A 17,200-nucleotide genomic window follows, 5' to 3' on the forward strand; every position below is an offset into this window, starting at 1 on the left:
AACATAACTATCAACTTAATCAAGCATGGATTAGTTCGAAATTCAATCAAATTGAGTTTCTAAAACACTTTCAATCATCAATTTGATTCTCAATTTGAAAATTTCATTGAATCCCATTCAATAATATCAAATTATGAGTTTAAAATACTTTTAAAACACTTTTAAAATACTTTTATAAACTCAATTTTCAAACTATCAAGTATATCAAATATGAATTAGTTTGATTCTTAGCAAAAACTAGTTAATTGCAAGAGGCTCTGATACCACTGTAGGGAATTAAACCCTTATACTAGTGTTTATAGCGGATAACGACATCTAATGTCTAACACTAGTATCCCCAAGATCATCATGCAAAACTAGTAATTAAACTAATGGAGATAGTAGATTACCTTAATCGCTTTTCCCTCGAACTAGTTGAATTGATTAAAGAAGACCGAGAGCTTCAAGTGTAGCTCCTCTACTTGGGACACCGAATAGTGTATTTAATCTCCCTCCTTGAAAGCTCGCTAGCACTCCAATGGTGGTTTGATAATAAGAAGACCTTCTTCTTGCTTGACTAGAAGATGGCTTGGGAATTAGCTCACTTTCTCCTCTCTACTTGATGTGGTAGAGTAAGAAAGCTTAGAGAGAAATTCCACACCTTATTCTCTGCCCTAAGAGTGTTTATATAGAACCCTAATAAGAATCCACCTCCTTTTAGGTTTCCTAAAACACCCTTTAGAATAAGATTTAGGGAAATAGTCGAAAATAGCAACTAGTTGATATTTTCTCAATTCCCTAAGGAGATGACGTCCAAACCCAGCCAAAATTGTCAGATTTAATGTTCATAACATAAGGAAACGTCCCTCCAAAAATCAGCCCAATCCGAACCCTAAAAGTGCCCGAATCGGCCTAGGCCCAAAACCCTTATTTCGGGCCTTTTTGCTATCTTTTGCCCAAATTCTATTTAGGCCTGTGAGATATGTTTATGGGACATTCCCAATATTATATCACACTCCCACTAGTCATATCATCCAATTAAATACCCATTCTTATGTGTAACCCGATGTAGGATCCGATCGAACTTAGCCGCGAATTACTTCGTAATTCGACGATCGTAGTTGGTTTCTAGCTAAACGCTACGACCCCTAAATCAATCGGACTTGATGATCTTCTTCATCAATTGTCCTAGCCGACATATTGCTCGCATTGCCATCTTGGTCGAAGGACATCTCCTTCAACTCCTTCAGTCCAGCGGACTATATGACCTTGGATCGAAACCACCAGTTAGCATCTACTTTTTACTCTATTTTTTGAGCTAATTTCCTGTTGCCCCCTGAGTTCTTCTCATTTTAATTTTTAGTCCCAATTTATGCCTTTAACTTTTTCCCAGATTCGTTTAATAATTTTAGACTAGTCAGGGCTCACTTAAAATCCTGGCTCTGCCCTTGATAATATTCAAGGCTGAAAATTATGCTACATGATTATCCTGAACATACTTTCGTCGACATCTCTATGTCACATATGAATCTTAAGTCTATATTCGAAGAATTTAAATAAAGTGCGTTATGGTTTTGTCTTTAATAATTTCCGAAATCAATTTTAAGAAAAACTTCGTTTGGGCCTTTGGAGGGTCCGGGTCAATTTCGAAAAAATTAGTTTGACTTTTAACGATCTCCAAAATCAACTTAAGAAAAACTCGTTTCGTACCTTCGGGTGGCCGGATACAATTCTGGTAAAAGGTGGAACCGAAAGAAAAATCAGACTTTCCCGAAAAAAATCCCACTCGGACCAAGACCCGAAAAATCTCGGCCCATAGTCCTAGGCCGAACTTGGAATGACTCGGGACAACCATTGGTCAAAGCCCAAGACCCTAAAGTCAAGGCCCAATGACATGTCCAGGCCAATGCCCTAAGTGGTGCATGGGTCTATCCCAAGCATGGTTCGGCTCTAGGCCGATAGCTTGGGTCGTGCCTAAGCATGGTCTGGCCCAGACCAGACGCGTCTAGACATAGGCCAGACGCATCTGAGTCTCAGACTTGGGTTTGGACACGTCTTGGGCCTAAGCCAGAACGCTAGCCTATGGTCCAGATGCGTCCTAGACGTGTCTGGGCCAAGGTCGAGCCTATCTAGACGTCTCGGTCTTGCGCCTAAGCCAGAACGCTAGCCTATGGTCCAGACGCGTCCTAGACGTGTCTGGGCCAAGGTCGAGCCTATCTAGACGTCTCGGCCAAGACCGAGACGTCCTAGGTCGTCCCAGACGCGTCTGGCCCATGGCCAATGGCCTTAAGCCATCTCGGTCTAAGATCGAGATGCTTAGGGCATCCCAGACGCGTCTGGTGAAGTTCTCATGCGTTCGAGACGCACTCGGGTTACCTGGGTGCTTCCTAGACGTGCCCTTAACCCGAGACGCGTCTGTCTCGGACTAGCCGTCTTAGACGCACTCGGGTTACCTGGGGCGCGTCCTAGACGTGCCCTTAACCCGAGAGTATCCGTCTCAGACTGGACGTCTGAGACGCTCTCAGGTTTGCCTAGGGTGCGTCCCAGACGCATCCTTAAACCCTAGATGTTTCCGTCTCGGACTGGAAGTCCGAGACACGCTTGCGTCTGGCCAAGAAGCGTCCAACACGCGTCCAACACGCGTCCTGGCCAACTGCTTGGAAACTTCTAAAAACCCATGTTTTCAAAAAAAAAAAATCCTTGTGTTTCCATAAGCTGTTGTTCCATTGGTTTAGAAACTTCTAAAAAAATCTAAAGTTGATTTTCAGTAAACTTACAAAATCATTGAAAATCACCTCTTTATAAAAACTTTTCAAAACCGAAATCAATTAAAATCGAATCTTTTGAAACTTTTTGAGTTAGTTCCTATATGGCCCCCTACTTTGTGACCAGCTTCCTTTATGGCCCTTTTTTTTCGTAAATTCAAATATGGCCCCCTATTTTCAGATAAATGTCATTACTACCCTTCTTAATTCTAAATTTAAAACAATAAAAAAAATTATTTCCACCTCACCCCTCTCTCTCTCCACCTCATCTCTCCCTACACCTATACTGTAAAGTATATAATGTACAGAGCTGTTGTTCGTGAACAGATCCTCCGGCGAAGGGAAACCCCCTTCGCCGGAATTTTAGAGAGAGAGAGTGGAGAGATTTTTAAAAAAAAAAATTTAGAGAGAGAGAGGAGAGAGAATTTTTTTTTTTAAGTTTGAAGGTGGCCGGCCGGAGAAGAAAGGGGTGAGTAGGAGAGAGAGGGGTGAATTGGAGAGAGAGAGAGAGAAAGGGGTGAGGTGTAGGGAGAGAAGAGGTATAGGGAGAGATGAGGTGGAGAGAGAGAGGGGTGAGGTGGAAATAATTTTTTTTTTATTGTTTTAAATTTAGAATTAAGAAGGGTAGTAATGACATTTATCTGAAAATAGGGGGCCATATTTGAATTTACGAAAAAAAGGGGGCCATAAAGGAAGCTGGTCACAAAGTAGGGGGCCATATAGGAATTAACTCAAACTTTTTTAATCATCAACTTCGAAAAACAATTTGAATAACTTTTAAATCATATTGAAAACTAATCAAATTGAAGTCTAAAACACTATAGGGGTTATGTGGTCTCCTAGTGTTAGTAGTGGAATCTCAGACATCTAGTATGTCTAAAACTAGTATCCCCAGGATCACATGCATAAGCTAATAATGAACTAAGAGTTAGAGATTACCTTAATCGTTAGTTTTCTCTCGAACCGTCTCATCTACACCGTCTATCACAGTCGGTCCAATTCAGCCTATAAAAAGGTATCACATCGCCTTCTTCACGGCTCGTTGAGTAAGTTCAATACATTCCAAAAAGGTTCACTCAATACTCGATCTTTTTACAGCTCTTCTCAATCTTTTTACTACAAAGAGCAATCTGACTGTCTTAAGCATCAAAACGGTTTCCGAACCCATTGCAGGTTTTTCTCCAGATTTCTAAGGAGCGGGACCAAGGAGAAGGAACATCCATCAACCAGACAGAATATCCATTCATAACAGACGTTATCCTGCATTAAGTCTCTATTTCTTGCTGATTAACGGAGAGTCATTTTTTGACATTAGCAATAACTGCACTATTTAACTTATTTATGCATAATATAAAGTTAGCGAGAAATAAGATTTATAATACTGAATATATAATTAAAAAAATAAAAAGAGACAAACAATAAGTATCATTGACTTAAAAAGATGGCAAAGACAACAATTTGAGATCATCTTAATACAACTAGGTTTGTTTAAGCCATAAAAACTCATCTTTTAGAGACAGAAACAACAGTGAAGTTGCCCACACATGGACCTAATTGTGAGCTGACTCACATTCACAATAGCCACAATATAAATGTTATGACCAAATGATGATAATTTCTTTTGTCAGTTTTTCTGTCTACTGGGTTTTACTTACAAGATTTTAACGAGACAACTACAGAGAAAGTGATGGTCATCCAGAATAAACTTTTTAAATGGCAGACAAATCTCCTTTCCCAAGCTGGCCGCACCATTGTAATTTCTACAATTGCAGCGGTCGTTCCCCGATACCAAATGCAATGCTTTGCCATCTCAAAAGGGGTAAGCAACCGCATGGAGGCCATTCAAAGGTCTTTCTGGTGGAGAGAACCAAATCCATTCATACCATAAACTGGTCTACAATCTGCCTCCCCCGTAGATTGGGCGGCTTAGGTTTCCGTCTTCTCGCCCTCGATAACCAGGCTTTTCTCAGTAAACTGGTCTGGCGCATCATAAAAAACCCAGACACTCCTTGGGCCAAGATTTTTAAAGCTAAATACTTCCCCAAAGAGTTTAAGCCTCTTACTGCAAAACCAAACCATTCTTGGCTCTGGAAATCCATTGTTAAGCATTTTGAGAAAGTGTCAAGCCTCATCTTTTGGGACGTCAATAAAAGTACTAACATTAACATTTGGCATGATTACTGGATCCCAGACCATCCACCCCCAATGACCAATATAAACAACAGCCCATCAACTAAGTGGCGCAACTCATAAACAATAACGAATGAAATATGAATATTATATCTCAACGCTTTAACAATGATATATGCAATGCTATCTTAAGCATAACCCTCCAGGTACATAAGGAAGACAGAGTCAGATGGATATTGACCAAATCAGGTAACTTTACTATCCGATCTATGTATTATAATTTGAAAACTACCAGCTAGAAACGATGGAATGGAATTTTATTTGGAACATAACCACGACTTCGAGAATCAAACTATTCCTATAGAAATGTTGTACGAACAGTTTACCTGTCAGGGACAAAATAGGCAAGTATATTGGTAACATCTACGATTGTCCATACTGTGAAAAAAATGAAACGAATAATCATGTTTTGTTACATTGTTGTCATGCTAGACCTATATGGTTTAACTTTCATATTATGACAGACAATATTACCAGTGAAAGAGATTGGATCTTACTTTGGAAAGATCTAGAGGAGGACGTGGTAAACCTCTATGAGATAATTCTTTGGTTCATATGGAAGGCAAGATGTGAAAAATGTTTTTCGTTGCAGGAACAAACTCTGATGCAGGTTATTATCAAAATCCAAAGCACAACAACTAGCTCAACCACAAAAAGAATCAATCCAGATAAAAAAAAAACAAATGTCTTGGATGCCCCCAGAAGCCCCGTATGTGAAGAACAATGCAGATGCCTCTTTTACTTCCCTCTCTGAACCAGCGGGCATTGGATGTGTCATGTACGACGACCAAACAAAATTTATCGCAGCCTTAGCAGACACTACCAGGGGTCAGAATGCCGAAGAATGTGAATGCCTAGCCATCCTACATGCCATGCAATGGGCAATCAATTTAAACGTTCAGCGTATACACATCGAGAGCGACAACCAAAATCTCATTAGGTACCTCCACAATAATAGCACATTAATTCAATGGAAATCAGATACACATATGGACAGCATCTCCAACCTACAAGACAAGTTCGAGAACATATTCTTCTCATACACCTCCAGACAAAACAACAAACAGGCTAATCAACTGGCAAAATGGGGAAGGCAACACCAATGGTGGCGCTCATGGCACTCCGTCCAAAAACTCAACAAGTGGCTAGTATTTCTTTCTCTGTAGTCCCTTTACCTTTCAACACAAAAAGAAAATCCAAAAAAGAGAGTTATAGAGAGTTATGTGGCAGCCCATAAACCATTCCTCAAATTTCTATGGGCCATTTTGTAGCTGCACATAAACTATCCTTCAGAATGAAGATATGAGATGGCTGCAACAGAAAAGACCTACCCATCTTGGATTACATGATCTTTATGACTTTATAGGTCCTCCCTTTAGGGTATTCACACTCATTTTGTTGTAGCATCTCCAATTGACAAAAAGTTGGAGATTAAAAGTGCCTTAATAAAATCCATTTTCTTATACTTCTCAGTTTGGTTCTTGTTGCATATTTACAACAAATAACAATTTCTTTGTCAATAAACAAAGGTCGACAAAAGTTGAATCAAACTTTTTCTTTTTGTTCGAAAAGTTAAATCAAACTTGAATTGATAATAGAAAAGAAACAGATTAAATTTTTCAAAGCTCGTCCTACTATTGTTATCAAGTAAACTTTGGCCAATAACCTTTGCATAAAAACCAAGAAAATAAAGCATCCAAAGTGATTCCTCGTACCCTACTTAAATTTGACATAAAGATATGTGCATCTTTCTAGGGAACCTTCACTCTTATCCTTCTCTTTTTAAGTTCCACAAAATAAATATTCCTGGTGAGTAAGCATACACAAAGTGGTCATGTCACTTCTAATATCATACCAATGATAGTGTATTTTGGTGCATAAGAGTGTGAACTATATACTCTAAGTCGGTGTAGTCTAAAGTCAAACAATATCGGCCAAAGGATCGATGACAATATCCCAATATAACCTACAAAAGTACCTTTATGGTGAATTCCTTAGTGACTCCATCATAATAAGACAAGGGATGTTTTTGGTCTTTTCACTCAAAAAAATACCCGTAGTCAAAAACATTGGTACTTTTATCGTTTTTGTTTACCACCTCCGGGAACTTACCTGATAAGAAAAACCTAACTTCTAAATATCAACTATTTAGGTTATTTATGCATAACATAAAGATAACTAGAAATAAGATTTTAAAATGCTGAAAATACAATTAAAAAAGAACACAAAAATAAAAAGAAACAAGCAAGAAGTATCTTTGACTTAAAAAGATGGCAAAGACAATAATTTAGATCATCTTAATACAATTTGGGTTTGTTTTTGGGTTTGTTTAAGCCATAAAAACTCATCTTTTAGTGAAACAACAGTGAAGTTGCCAACCTATGGACCTAATAGTGAGCTGACTCACATTCACAATAACAACTATATAAATGTTATGACCAAATTATGATAATTTCTTAGTCCTTTCATATTTCATCAAATCATATCTAATTAAAATAAACAAGAAAATGTCTCAAATACAAGTAGCATCTTACAAGAATATAGGTATATGCAACTTGATATCACAACTAGCAGACATTAGAGGATCATATACCTAAGGGCAAAGCCAGTGTGGGGCTCGGGCTCCCAATTTTGGGAGCCCCTGAATTTTGGGAGCCCCGGGGCTTTGTCTCAATTCCAACGTGGGGGCTCCCAAATCCAAAAAATGTGCATATGTGGTGTACGCGTGTGAGATTTGTGTTTGAATTTTCACCCATTACATTATTATAATTAAAATCATTAAAATTTTATAAATAATTAAAATTCATACATAATTGAAATTCATACATAATTAAAATTCATACATAATTAAAAGGATCTAATTATTAAAAGGATCTAATTAGAATCACTAAAATGCACCCCCATTATTTTTTTGCCAATTTGAGATCAACATCCTATGAAGAGCAAGTTGTTCAGGAGTCATGTTCGAAGTATCTTTGCCCACCAAGTCTATCCCCATTTGCATCACTTTAGCGTTTAATTTTCTTTCTTCCATGACTAATTCTTTTTCTTTCATTTCTAATTGTTTGTTTTGAAGTAGTCGACTTTCTTTTTCCGAATTAATGGCGTCATTGAGAAGTTTATCTCTACTCTCCTAATTCGCATTTCTCTCTTTCCAAAACTCAATCGTTGTAGAAGTTTCAGTACTTCTGGATTTATCTCTAGCCTCCTTGCTTGCTTTTCTTCCAAGTGGTCTTTGTTGGATTGTGGAGGGAGATCCTTCGTCTTGGTCCAAAGAAGTTTTTCTTTTGTTTGACGAAGCTTGAGATAAGTTTGATGACCATTTGGGATGGTCTTTCAAAATTTTATAACAATGTTCGAACTTAAAATCTTTGTTCCCATTGTTTTGTTTAAACAATAGTTTTGCGGAGTTTAACTGCAAAAATTAAAATTAAAATTTCAACTTTGTGTAAAAAAAAAATCTTAATGTTGTCAAAATGTAATAATAGTAATTACCCGATCATCATCATTTTCTCCGCTTTTTGGGTTCTTTTGCAACAATGACAAATACCCACAAAACTTCGCGCATTGCTTGTTAATTTCGCTCCAACGACATTTAAGACCCTTTGCTACACGATTTTGATTTGTACGCTCGTTGAAGTGTTCGGTAATCTTGTTCCAAAAAATACCCGCTCTTTGATCATTGCCAATAATCGCATCGGTGGCAATATGTAAATAAGCATTAACGAGCACACTATCATCTATTTGAGTATAACGCTTTACCGACGACGTTGGCGTTTCATTACATTCAAAATTTTCTTCGACCACATCATTCGATAAATTAACTTCATCATAATTGAAATCGGAATTTAACATTTCTACATAACCATGATTATTGAAATTGGGATTTGGACTATCCATTGAATAAATTGAGAGAGAAAGATGAAAAATTGGAGTTTAACTTGGAAGAAATTGAGAGAGAAAGAAGAAAAAATGAGAGAGAAAGAAGAAAAAATGAGAGAGAGAGGTGGGATTTAGTATTGGGGTAGATCCCCTTTAATAGGGGATCCACCCCAATACAACCGTTGGGGATTCCCAACTATACAATTTTGGGGCTGGGAGCCCCCCAGCCCGGGCTCCCGGGTTGGGGAGCCAACGGGCTGGGCTGGGGATCCCAAAATTGAAATTGGGAGCCCCAGCCCTCCCACGTTGGCTTTGCCCTAACTAAGATTAGAGCTGTCAGAGACTGAGAGTAGTCCCACATGCACAAAGGGAAGTCTCAAAATCAATAATATAATAATTAATACCAAAACTGAGTCGGATATCCACAAATTTAATATGGTACTAGAACTAAACCCGTCTGTCGTGGTACCAAAACTGAGGCCGTGTCTCATGAGCCTAACGGTCAAACATTACCAACATAAGTATACGTGTTAGGCTAAAACATATTCCACGTGGATAAAGAAAAGTCTCACGGCCGTTAACATAATATATAGGGCTTCTATAATTCATTGCAATTTAACTTTGAGTGGGACTCCCACAAACTTAATATGCCAACAGAGCTAGACCTGCCCATGATGACCTAATTCTCACAAGTGTTCTAAGTCGCCCCCAGAAAAACTCATGTGCTAGGCTGGAAAAAATAATCCCACATTAAAAAAGTGGTCTCATGATCAATGATATTGTATCTAGAGTCTCTCCATTTATGAAACAAAAAAAAAAAAAGTCCCATTATAGGGTAAAGTTAAAGTATACAAAAAGAAAGAGGGGAGAGATTTTATAATGGTTATAAAATCAAAAGCAAGACTATTAAGCAGAACAAGCATATACCAACAACTCCACATAGATGAAGCTCATGAGAAATGGCCAAATAGGATAGAAAATTCTATTGTTATCCCTCCTCTCTCTCATTCTCTAGCTACCCATATATATGTGTGTTTCTGTGAATATAAATGTATAAACATGCATGGTACTAACTATACTACACAAGTGATGACTACTTGACTCCATTCTATCTTGTTCCATGCACAAGTGAGTTAACTCTCTCATCAGTTTTAATCACTTACTAATTATTAACTAATATGAATTCTATCGAGGATGACAATGAGTTAAAGAACACAGAGATAGAAAAGAAAGGAAAGAAATCTATAGCTATAATCTTCAGATATGCTGATTGGATTGATGCACTCCTAATGTTAATGGGTACTATTGGAGCAATAGGAGATGGGATGGCACTCAACTGGTTCTTTGTTTTTGCTTCTCATCTTATGAACACAATAGGGTATGGTAAGACCAAGAATCAAGAAAACTTCATGAATGAGGTCGAAAAGGTTAGAATATCTAAAACTTATTCTCTTGTCAAGTTAAGTTTGAATTACCTTTTAACAATCCTTCTCTCTTCTTTTTTGGTGAGTTCTGCAGAATATTCTGCACATCATATACTTGTCATTAGCAGTAATGGTGGTAGCTTTTATGGGTAAGTTCAAAATCCAAATGAATTACAAAACAATGGGTGCATTTAGATGTATTAAATTTGGATAAAATTTTGGTAAATGACATACTTACAGAAGGTTATTGTTGGAGTTGGACAAGTGAAAGGCAAGTGCATCGGATTAGACACAAGTATTTGGAAGCTGTTCTTAGACAGGAAGTTGGGTTCTTTGATTCACAAGAAGCAACTACTTCAGAGATAATCGAAAGTATATCTAAGGACACTTCACTCATACAAGAGGTTCTAAGCGAGAAGGTACTCCATATCAAAACCATATCATCATGCATATGAACTAATAAAAGCTAAACAACAAGCAAATGAAAAAGAACGAGATTTTATCGCAAGTATATTGATATTTGGCGTTAAAAAGTTATGTTGAATGGAGAAAATAAGACATCATATTGTAAGTTTATTGTCGTCGGAAAAGATAACCTAATTGATTTGCTTTTATGTCCTTCAGGTACCGTTATTCATGAATCAGACATCTAGTTTTGTATCAGGACTTGCATTCTCTATGTACTTTTCTCTGAGGCTCTTCTTAGTAGCTTTCCCACTAATTATTCTACTAATAATTCCTGGAATTGTCTATGGTAAATACCATCTCCATCTTTCTAAGAAATCATCAAAGGAATACAATAAAGCAAACACCATTGTGAACCAGGCCCTAAGCTCCATCAGAACCATCTATTCATTCACAGCCGAGAGGAGAACCATGAATAAATATTCGCAGATACTAGATACTACAATGAAGCTTGGATCCAAGAAAGGCATTCTGAAAGGGCTAGCTGTAGGAAGCACAGGGCTTTCTTTTGCAATCTGGGGTTTCCTTGCTTGGTATGGAAGTAGGTTGATAATGTATAAAGGAGAGACGGGAGGAAAAATTTATGCAGCAGGGCTTTCTTTTATCATAGGCGGAAGGTGTGTGGTTTATTTTCACGAAGTTACCTTCAGATTTCTGGATGAAATTATGAACTAAGTCATCTTACGAATGATGTTCTTTTAACGTAATTATGTAAGCTATGTGTACTTAAGCTTATAGAACTATTGTAACGCGCACATACTTTACCTTAAGGTTTAGAATCTTAATCTAACAATATGCTTAAAGACAATGATTTCATTATCACTAAAACCAATCACAATAATTTATATTTAAACACTACAATGTCCGAAAAATAGAAACCTAGATGCATATGCATGAATAATGTCTATACGTGACTAACTTAGTAATTTTCCAGTTGCATTTGTGTATATGACAGCCATTGTTGGGTTCCTGAATCCATTTTAATTTGAAGTATGTATATGTAAAACAGATCTCTTGGAGTTGCCTTTCCAGATATCCAGTATTTCACAAAAGCTTCAATTGCAGCAGCTAGAATTTTTAAGAGGATTGACCGGGTTCCAGTGATCGACGGGGAGGCAACTAATGGTCTAGTATTGGATCATATTCACGGTGACTTGGAATTCGAGCATGTAGAGTTCACGTACCCTTCCCGACCTGACTCTATTGTCCTTCAAGATTTCCATCTTAAGATTCAAGCAGGACAGACTGTTGCAGTAGTTGGAGCAAGTGGGTCTGGAAAGTCAACTGCAATTGCATTGTTACAACGGTTTTACGATTCAGATAAAGGAATACTAAGAATAGATGGAGTCGACATAAAGACACTAAATTTGAAATGGTTAAGAGGGAAAATGGGACTTGTCAGTCAAGAACACGCACTCTTTGGGACATCAATAAAAGAGAATATCATGTTCGGTAAACCGGATGCAACCATGGATGAGATCATAGCTGCAACAATGGCAGCTAACGCACATAACTTCATAAGGAAGCTACCAGACGGATATGAGACTAAGGTGGGTAAGATTATACAGCTATGTAACACGGACACCAGCACCGTTAAGGTGGCGTATACGACATTCTAAGAAAGAAGGCTTTTCAAAAACACACACACACACAATATATATATATATATATATATATATTACTATTGGATCAAACATATTCTAGTTCAGTAAAGATCTAGTTCTAACGCTTTATTATGAACTAAACAGATAACAAAATCTAACTTTTACACACTAATAACTCATCCAATATTGTGTATAAATAAAGTAACATGTATGGTTTGCTATAATGTTATCAAAAGGTAGGTGAAAGTGGAACCCTTTTATCTGGAGGCCAGAAGCAAAGGATTGCCATCGCTAGAGCCATCATCAAGAACCCAGCAATTCTACTGCTGGATGAAGCAACCAGCGCACTTGATTCAGAATCAGAAGTACTTGTTCAAGAAGCTCTTGAACAAATCTCAATGGGAAGAACAACACTGGTAAATATTATTAATTGGTCAATTAATGTTCGTTAGTTACCGGTCATGGCCCTTCTCTCAGATGTGGTCATCCTTGTATTATTAGGTTGTTGCACATAAGCTCTCCACAGTGAAAAATGCAGACCGAATCGCAGTGGTTAATGGTGGTTGTGTCATTGAAATTGGCTCCCATAAAGACCTCATAAACAGAAGATATGGACACTATGCAGAACTAGTAAAGCTACAAACAAAACTAAGCAACGATGAGCATGAACAGGTCTCTGAATCTTGCATTTCTCCAATCACGAGAAGCAGCGGGAACCGCCTAAGCATAACAAGATCAAGTCCTGTTTTCCCCTTCGAACCTCCAATGAACGTGGAGAACCCATCCATCAGTAACTTCTCTTATACTCCTCCATCTTTCTATCGGCTTATATCTCTGAATAGTCCAGAATGGAAGCAAGCCCTAGTTGGTAGCATCTCTGCTATAATTTTTGGTGCAATACAACCCATTGCTGCCTTAACAATTGGTGGCATGATATCAACATTCTTCACTCTAAACCATGAAGAAATGAAAGCACGTATACGTACCTACTCTTTGATCTTTTTCTTCCTCTCAATTATCTGCCTATTTGTAAATATCATCCAACACTACAATTTTGCTTACATGGGCGAACACTTGACAAGAAGAATTCGATTGAGAATGCTAGAGAAGATCCTCAGCTTTGAAGTTGCTTGGTTTGATCAAGAGAAAAACTCCAGTGGGGCATTATCTTCTAGACTTAGCAATGAAGCCTCCCTAGTTAAGTCACTAGTTGCCGACAGGATCTCTTTACTAGTACAGACATCTTCAGCTGTGATTATAGCAACAATTTTGAGCTTAGTCACAGCATGGAAGCTCGCATTAGTTATAATTGCCCTCCAACCAATAACCATTTTATGTCTCTACTTTCAAAAGGTGTTACTCTCAAGTACAAGTGTTAATATAGTTAAGGCACAACATCTAAGTACTCAAACTGCAGTAGAAGCAGTGCACAATCACAGAGTTGTCACTTCGTTCGGAAGTGTCACAAAAGTTCTCCAGCTATTCGATGAAGTCCAAGAGAAGGCCAAGAAGGATGCAACTAAGAAAACATGGTTTGCAGGGATAGGAATGGGGTGTGCACAATGTGCTTCTTATATGTCATTGGCTTTCAGTTACTGGTATGGAGGAAAACTAGTAGACTCAGGTCTGATAACTGCTGGAGATGTGTTTAAGATCTTTATAATATGGGTAACCACTGGCAAGGTTATCGCAGAAACAGGGAGTATGACCTCTGACCTAGCCAAGAGCGCAAAAGCTGTTGCCTCAGTGTTTGAGGTGCTTGATCGGCAATCCCTCATACCGGGGTTTCATCATGTAAGAGATATATATATATATATATCACTCTACTTTGTAAAGCTCTCATTTAATTAAAACATGCAGGTGGTTTTTGTCAAGGCATCAACTAGAACACGAGAAATTTGAATTGTACCAGCATACCAAACCTAAGCTCGGGTCAATATATTCACTAAGCGTAATCAAGATAGTTTAATATAGGCCCAGCCTATCGCGGACTATGTCTTGAAAGTGGTCATAAGCTTAATCCTGTTTATGACTACATCTAGATAATTTATAGAATTGGTATGATTTACATTGTTTTGCTTAAAATACAGTTAAATACACGTATGCTGTACAACATAAGACTAAATAGAGTCAATAGTTATTTAAAAATTGAAACAACCCTCCTTATGCAGATATATCAATTCTCAGATTGGTATCGAAGTAATTTAAAATGTGTAAGCTAAACATTGTATGTCAATATGAAGGGTCATACTGTCCCATTTATAACTATTAAGATCAAATAACTTGTAATCAATATTGCAGGTAGGAACCAATGCAAAAGGAATAAAATTGAACAAGATACGGGGGGAGATAGAGATGAACAATATTAATTTTGCATACCCAAGTAGACCTGATTGCCTAGTGTTGCGCCAGTTCTGCTTAAAGGTGAAGGCAGGCACAAGCATAGGCTTCGTTGGAAAAAGTGGGTGCGGCAAGTCTACAGTAATTGGAATAATTCAGAGGTTTTATGATGTCGAGAATGGGGTAGTTAAGGTGGACGGAGTAGACTTAAGGGAACTTGATATTGGATGGTATAGAGGACACACAGCCCTTGTTAGTCAAGAGCCCGTAATCTATTCAGGCACGATACGTGACAACATCATCTTTGGGAAGCCTGAGGCATCAGAGACTGAGGTGGTCGAAGCTGCCAAAGCTGCTAATGCACATAACTTCATATCGTAAGTACAATTCTCTTACAGTGTTTTCAGTATAGCATGGTTTCACTCTAGAGTCACCAAATATGTCCTAATACAGTAACTCGTCAAGTACCTTCCATCGTCTATTGATTTAAGTTTCCGATGTTCATGTGTGACTCTCTATGCATAGTAGACAATGTTAGAAAAATATCCCTGTGGTTTTGTTTGGTTAACATGAACGAAGGATGTTTTTTACCAAGAACAGTGATGCAACAAAGAGTTTAATTTCGTCATGCCTAAATCATACATTAATATCATTACAAATTATTCACATGAACTAGCCTAAACACTACAACAAATTGTAGCCCATAGTACTACTGATAAACTTATCTGACAAGAATTATGGAAGTTTGTCATGGTTGAATTACAATTACTTGTGCAGATCGCTAAAAGACGGTTACAACACGGAATGTGGAGAGAGAGGAGTGCAGTTATCAGGCGGGCAAAAACAAAGGATTTCCATAGCAAGAGCTATCATACGGAACCCAACAATACTCTTACTGGATGAGGCTACTAGTGCTCTTGACGTCCAATCGGAACAAATTATACAATTGGCATTTGACCGAGTAATGGTTGGAAGGACCACCATTGTAGTGACCCATCGATTCAACACAATTAAGAAGGTTGACTCAGTAGCTTTTCTTCAAGAAGGGAGGGTGGTAGAGCGAGGAACCTATCAAGAGCTTTATAGGAAGAGAGGGACCTTCTTTAACCTCGCTAGCCTTCAAACTTGACAGCCAAACCAACCAACTCTTTTCTTCCGTTTCTTTCTCAACATAAAATGGTTATTATCACGATATAACTTAGTAATGTTGCTGATACAGGTTACCCCTATAAATATATAAATAAATAAAGTAAGCTTAATATCTGAATTGGTATTTTGATGTAGCACATAATCTCTTAATAAAGATTTACATCAAATGTTCTGGCTTAATCTTAAACACCAGCCCCAAGTAATAAAAATTGGATCCCAATCCCAAAAGGGATATCTTTTACCCAAGCATGCTAGGAATCAACCATTACTTAGTTTAATACTTAACAAGAACGTGTGGCAAATCATGTTCAACCTTTTCAAATTTTCGAAAGTTCCCATTTCAGTCCGTCAAAGTCACGCGTTTACGGTTAAGTTCCTCCACGATTAACTAATCTGGACCGTTGAAATTTTAATGGTCCGGATTAGAGTTTCGGGGGGGACTAAAGGCGAAACTAGCATTTGTGACGGACTGAAGCGAAAACACAGGAAAGTCATTACCTTTTTAACGTGATTTGCGATACGTCCTTCTCCCATTCGGTCGCTCTGCCGTAGGTCTAAAATGTTCGCCCTAAATAGCATTCTTGAATAATTAATCTAGAGTTAACGAGAAAACCTAATAAAGGGAGGTTGTGGCGTCTTAGCCGAGGATATTTATCCCAAATTTCCACTATGCCTTTGTGATGGGGGGTGAAGTTGGATTGAGAACTACGCAAATATGTTAGCCACTTCGGCCAAGAATACCATATAGGCAACTCCATTGATTAACAAAATTTACGAATACATGTTAAACTATGAATCTGCTAGCACATTTGCAAAACCTAGTCCCCACAATATGTACACTTACAAAATAGGAGTGGTGCTTAATTTTTTTTTACCTCAGTTGAACATAAGACATCCATGACTGAAACCCAATAACCTAAGAACCAATAAACTCTACACTTTTGTAGAAATTCATGTCATCAAAACAGAGAACTACAGAAGTATGTCTCATACCTTGATTTCTTTACTTGTAATTGCTAATTATAAAGCTTCAACCTTCAGGTAACCCAAGTAGGGTTTTGCTCTGCAAATGGAACAAAAAAAAAGTCTCAAGAGGAATCAAATCATACAAACAGATATAAGATGCAATGAAGATATGAACATTCAATGTTGAGTAATATTTGAAATGATTGAAAAATTGGTCTTGCAATGTAAACCTAAAACTGTAATTAAGGAACCCAAATCTTCCATGCATAAACCTAAAGCAACCCACTACAAGAAATAATCATGAAAGGTCGAAAGGGATGAAAGAATGAGTTTGATGATTATCAGTAAAACCTTTAAATTAGGAAGGGAGCTTCTACGGGCACCTGGCCAAAATGCTAGTAAGGGACTATTTTTTTGGGAAATGTTATATAGACTT

General features: G+C 37.8%; 1 protein-coding gene and 1 long non-coding RNA gene across 4 annotated transcripts; one reads left to right on the plus strand and one right to left on the minus strand.

Annotated features, from left to right (window-relative positions):
• Positions 1-9,646: 9,646 nt before the first annotated feature.
• Positions 9,647-15,965, plus strand: LOC147543841 (putative ABC transporter B family member 8). The gene is made up of 9 exons (XM_086634146.1): positions 9,647-10,243; positions 10,335-10,389; positions 10,481-10,659; positions 10,865-11,322; positions 11,715-12,255; positions 12,546-12,725; positions 12,811-14,103; positions 14,611-15,026; positions 15,427-15,965. The coding sequence occupies exons 1-9, from the start codon at positions 9,995-9,997 to the stop codon at positions 15,776-15,778; spliced, it is 3,723 nt and encodes a 1,240-aa protein (XP_086490272.1). The 5' UTR covers positions 9,647-9,994; the 3' UTR covers positions 15,779-15,965.
• LOC147543842 (uncharacterized) lies at positions 15,250-17,200 on the minus strand. Of its 3 annotated transcripts, none has more exons than XR_015223336.1 (3): positions 17,047-17,200; positions 16,792-16,861; positions 15,250-15,875 (listed from the first exon to the last, which is right to left on the minus strand). It is a non-coding gene; the product is annotated as an uncharacterized LOC147543842 (long non-coding RNA). The 3 variants fall into 3 exon arrangements; XR_015223335.1 differs by having other exon boundaries at positions 17,116-17,166; XR_015223334.1 differs by lacking the exon at positions 17,047-17,200 and having other exon boundaries at positions 16,792-16,916.

Source organism: Eschscholzia californica, unplaced genomic scaffold (assembly GCF_041429995.1).
Source record: "Eschscholzia californica isolate CP2 unplaced genomic scaffold, dmEscCali1.0.p SCAF_4, whole genome shotgun sequence".
Taxonomy (NCBI): Eukaryota; Viridiplantae; Streptophyta; class Magnoliopsida; order Ranunculales; family Papaveraceae; genus Eschscholzia; species Eschscholzia californica.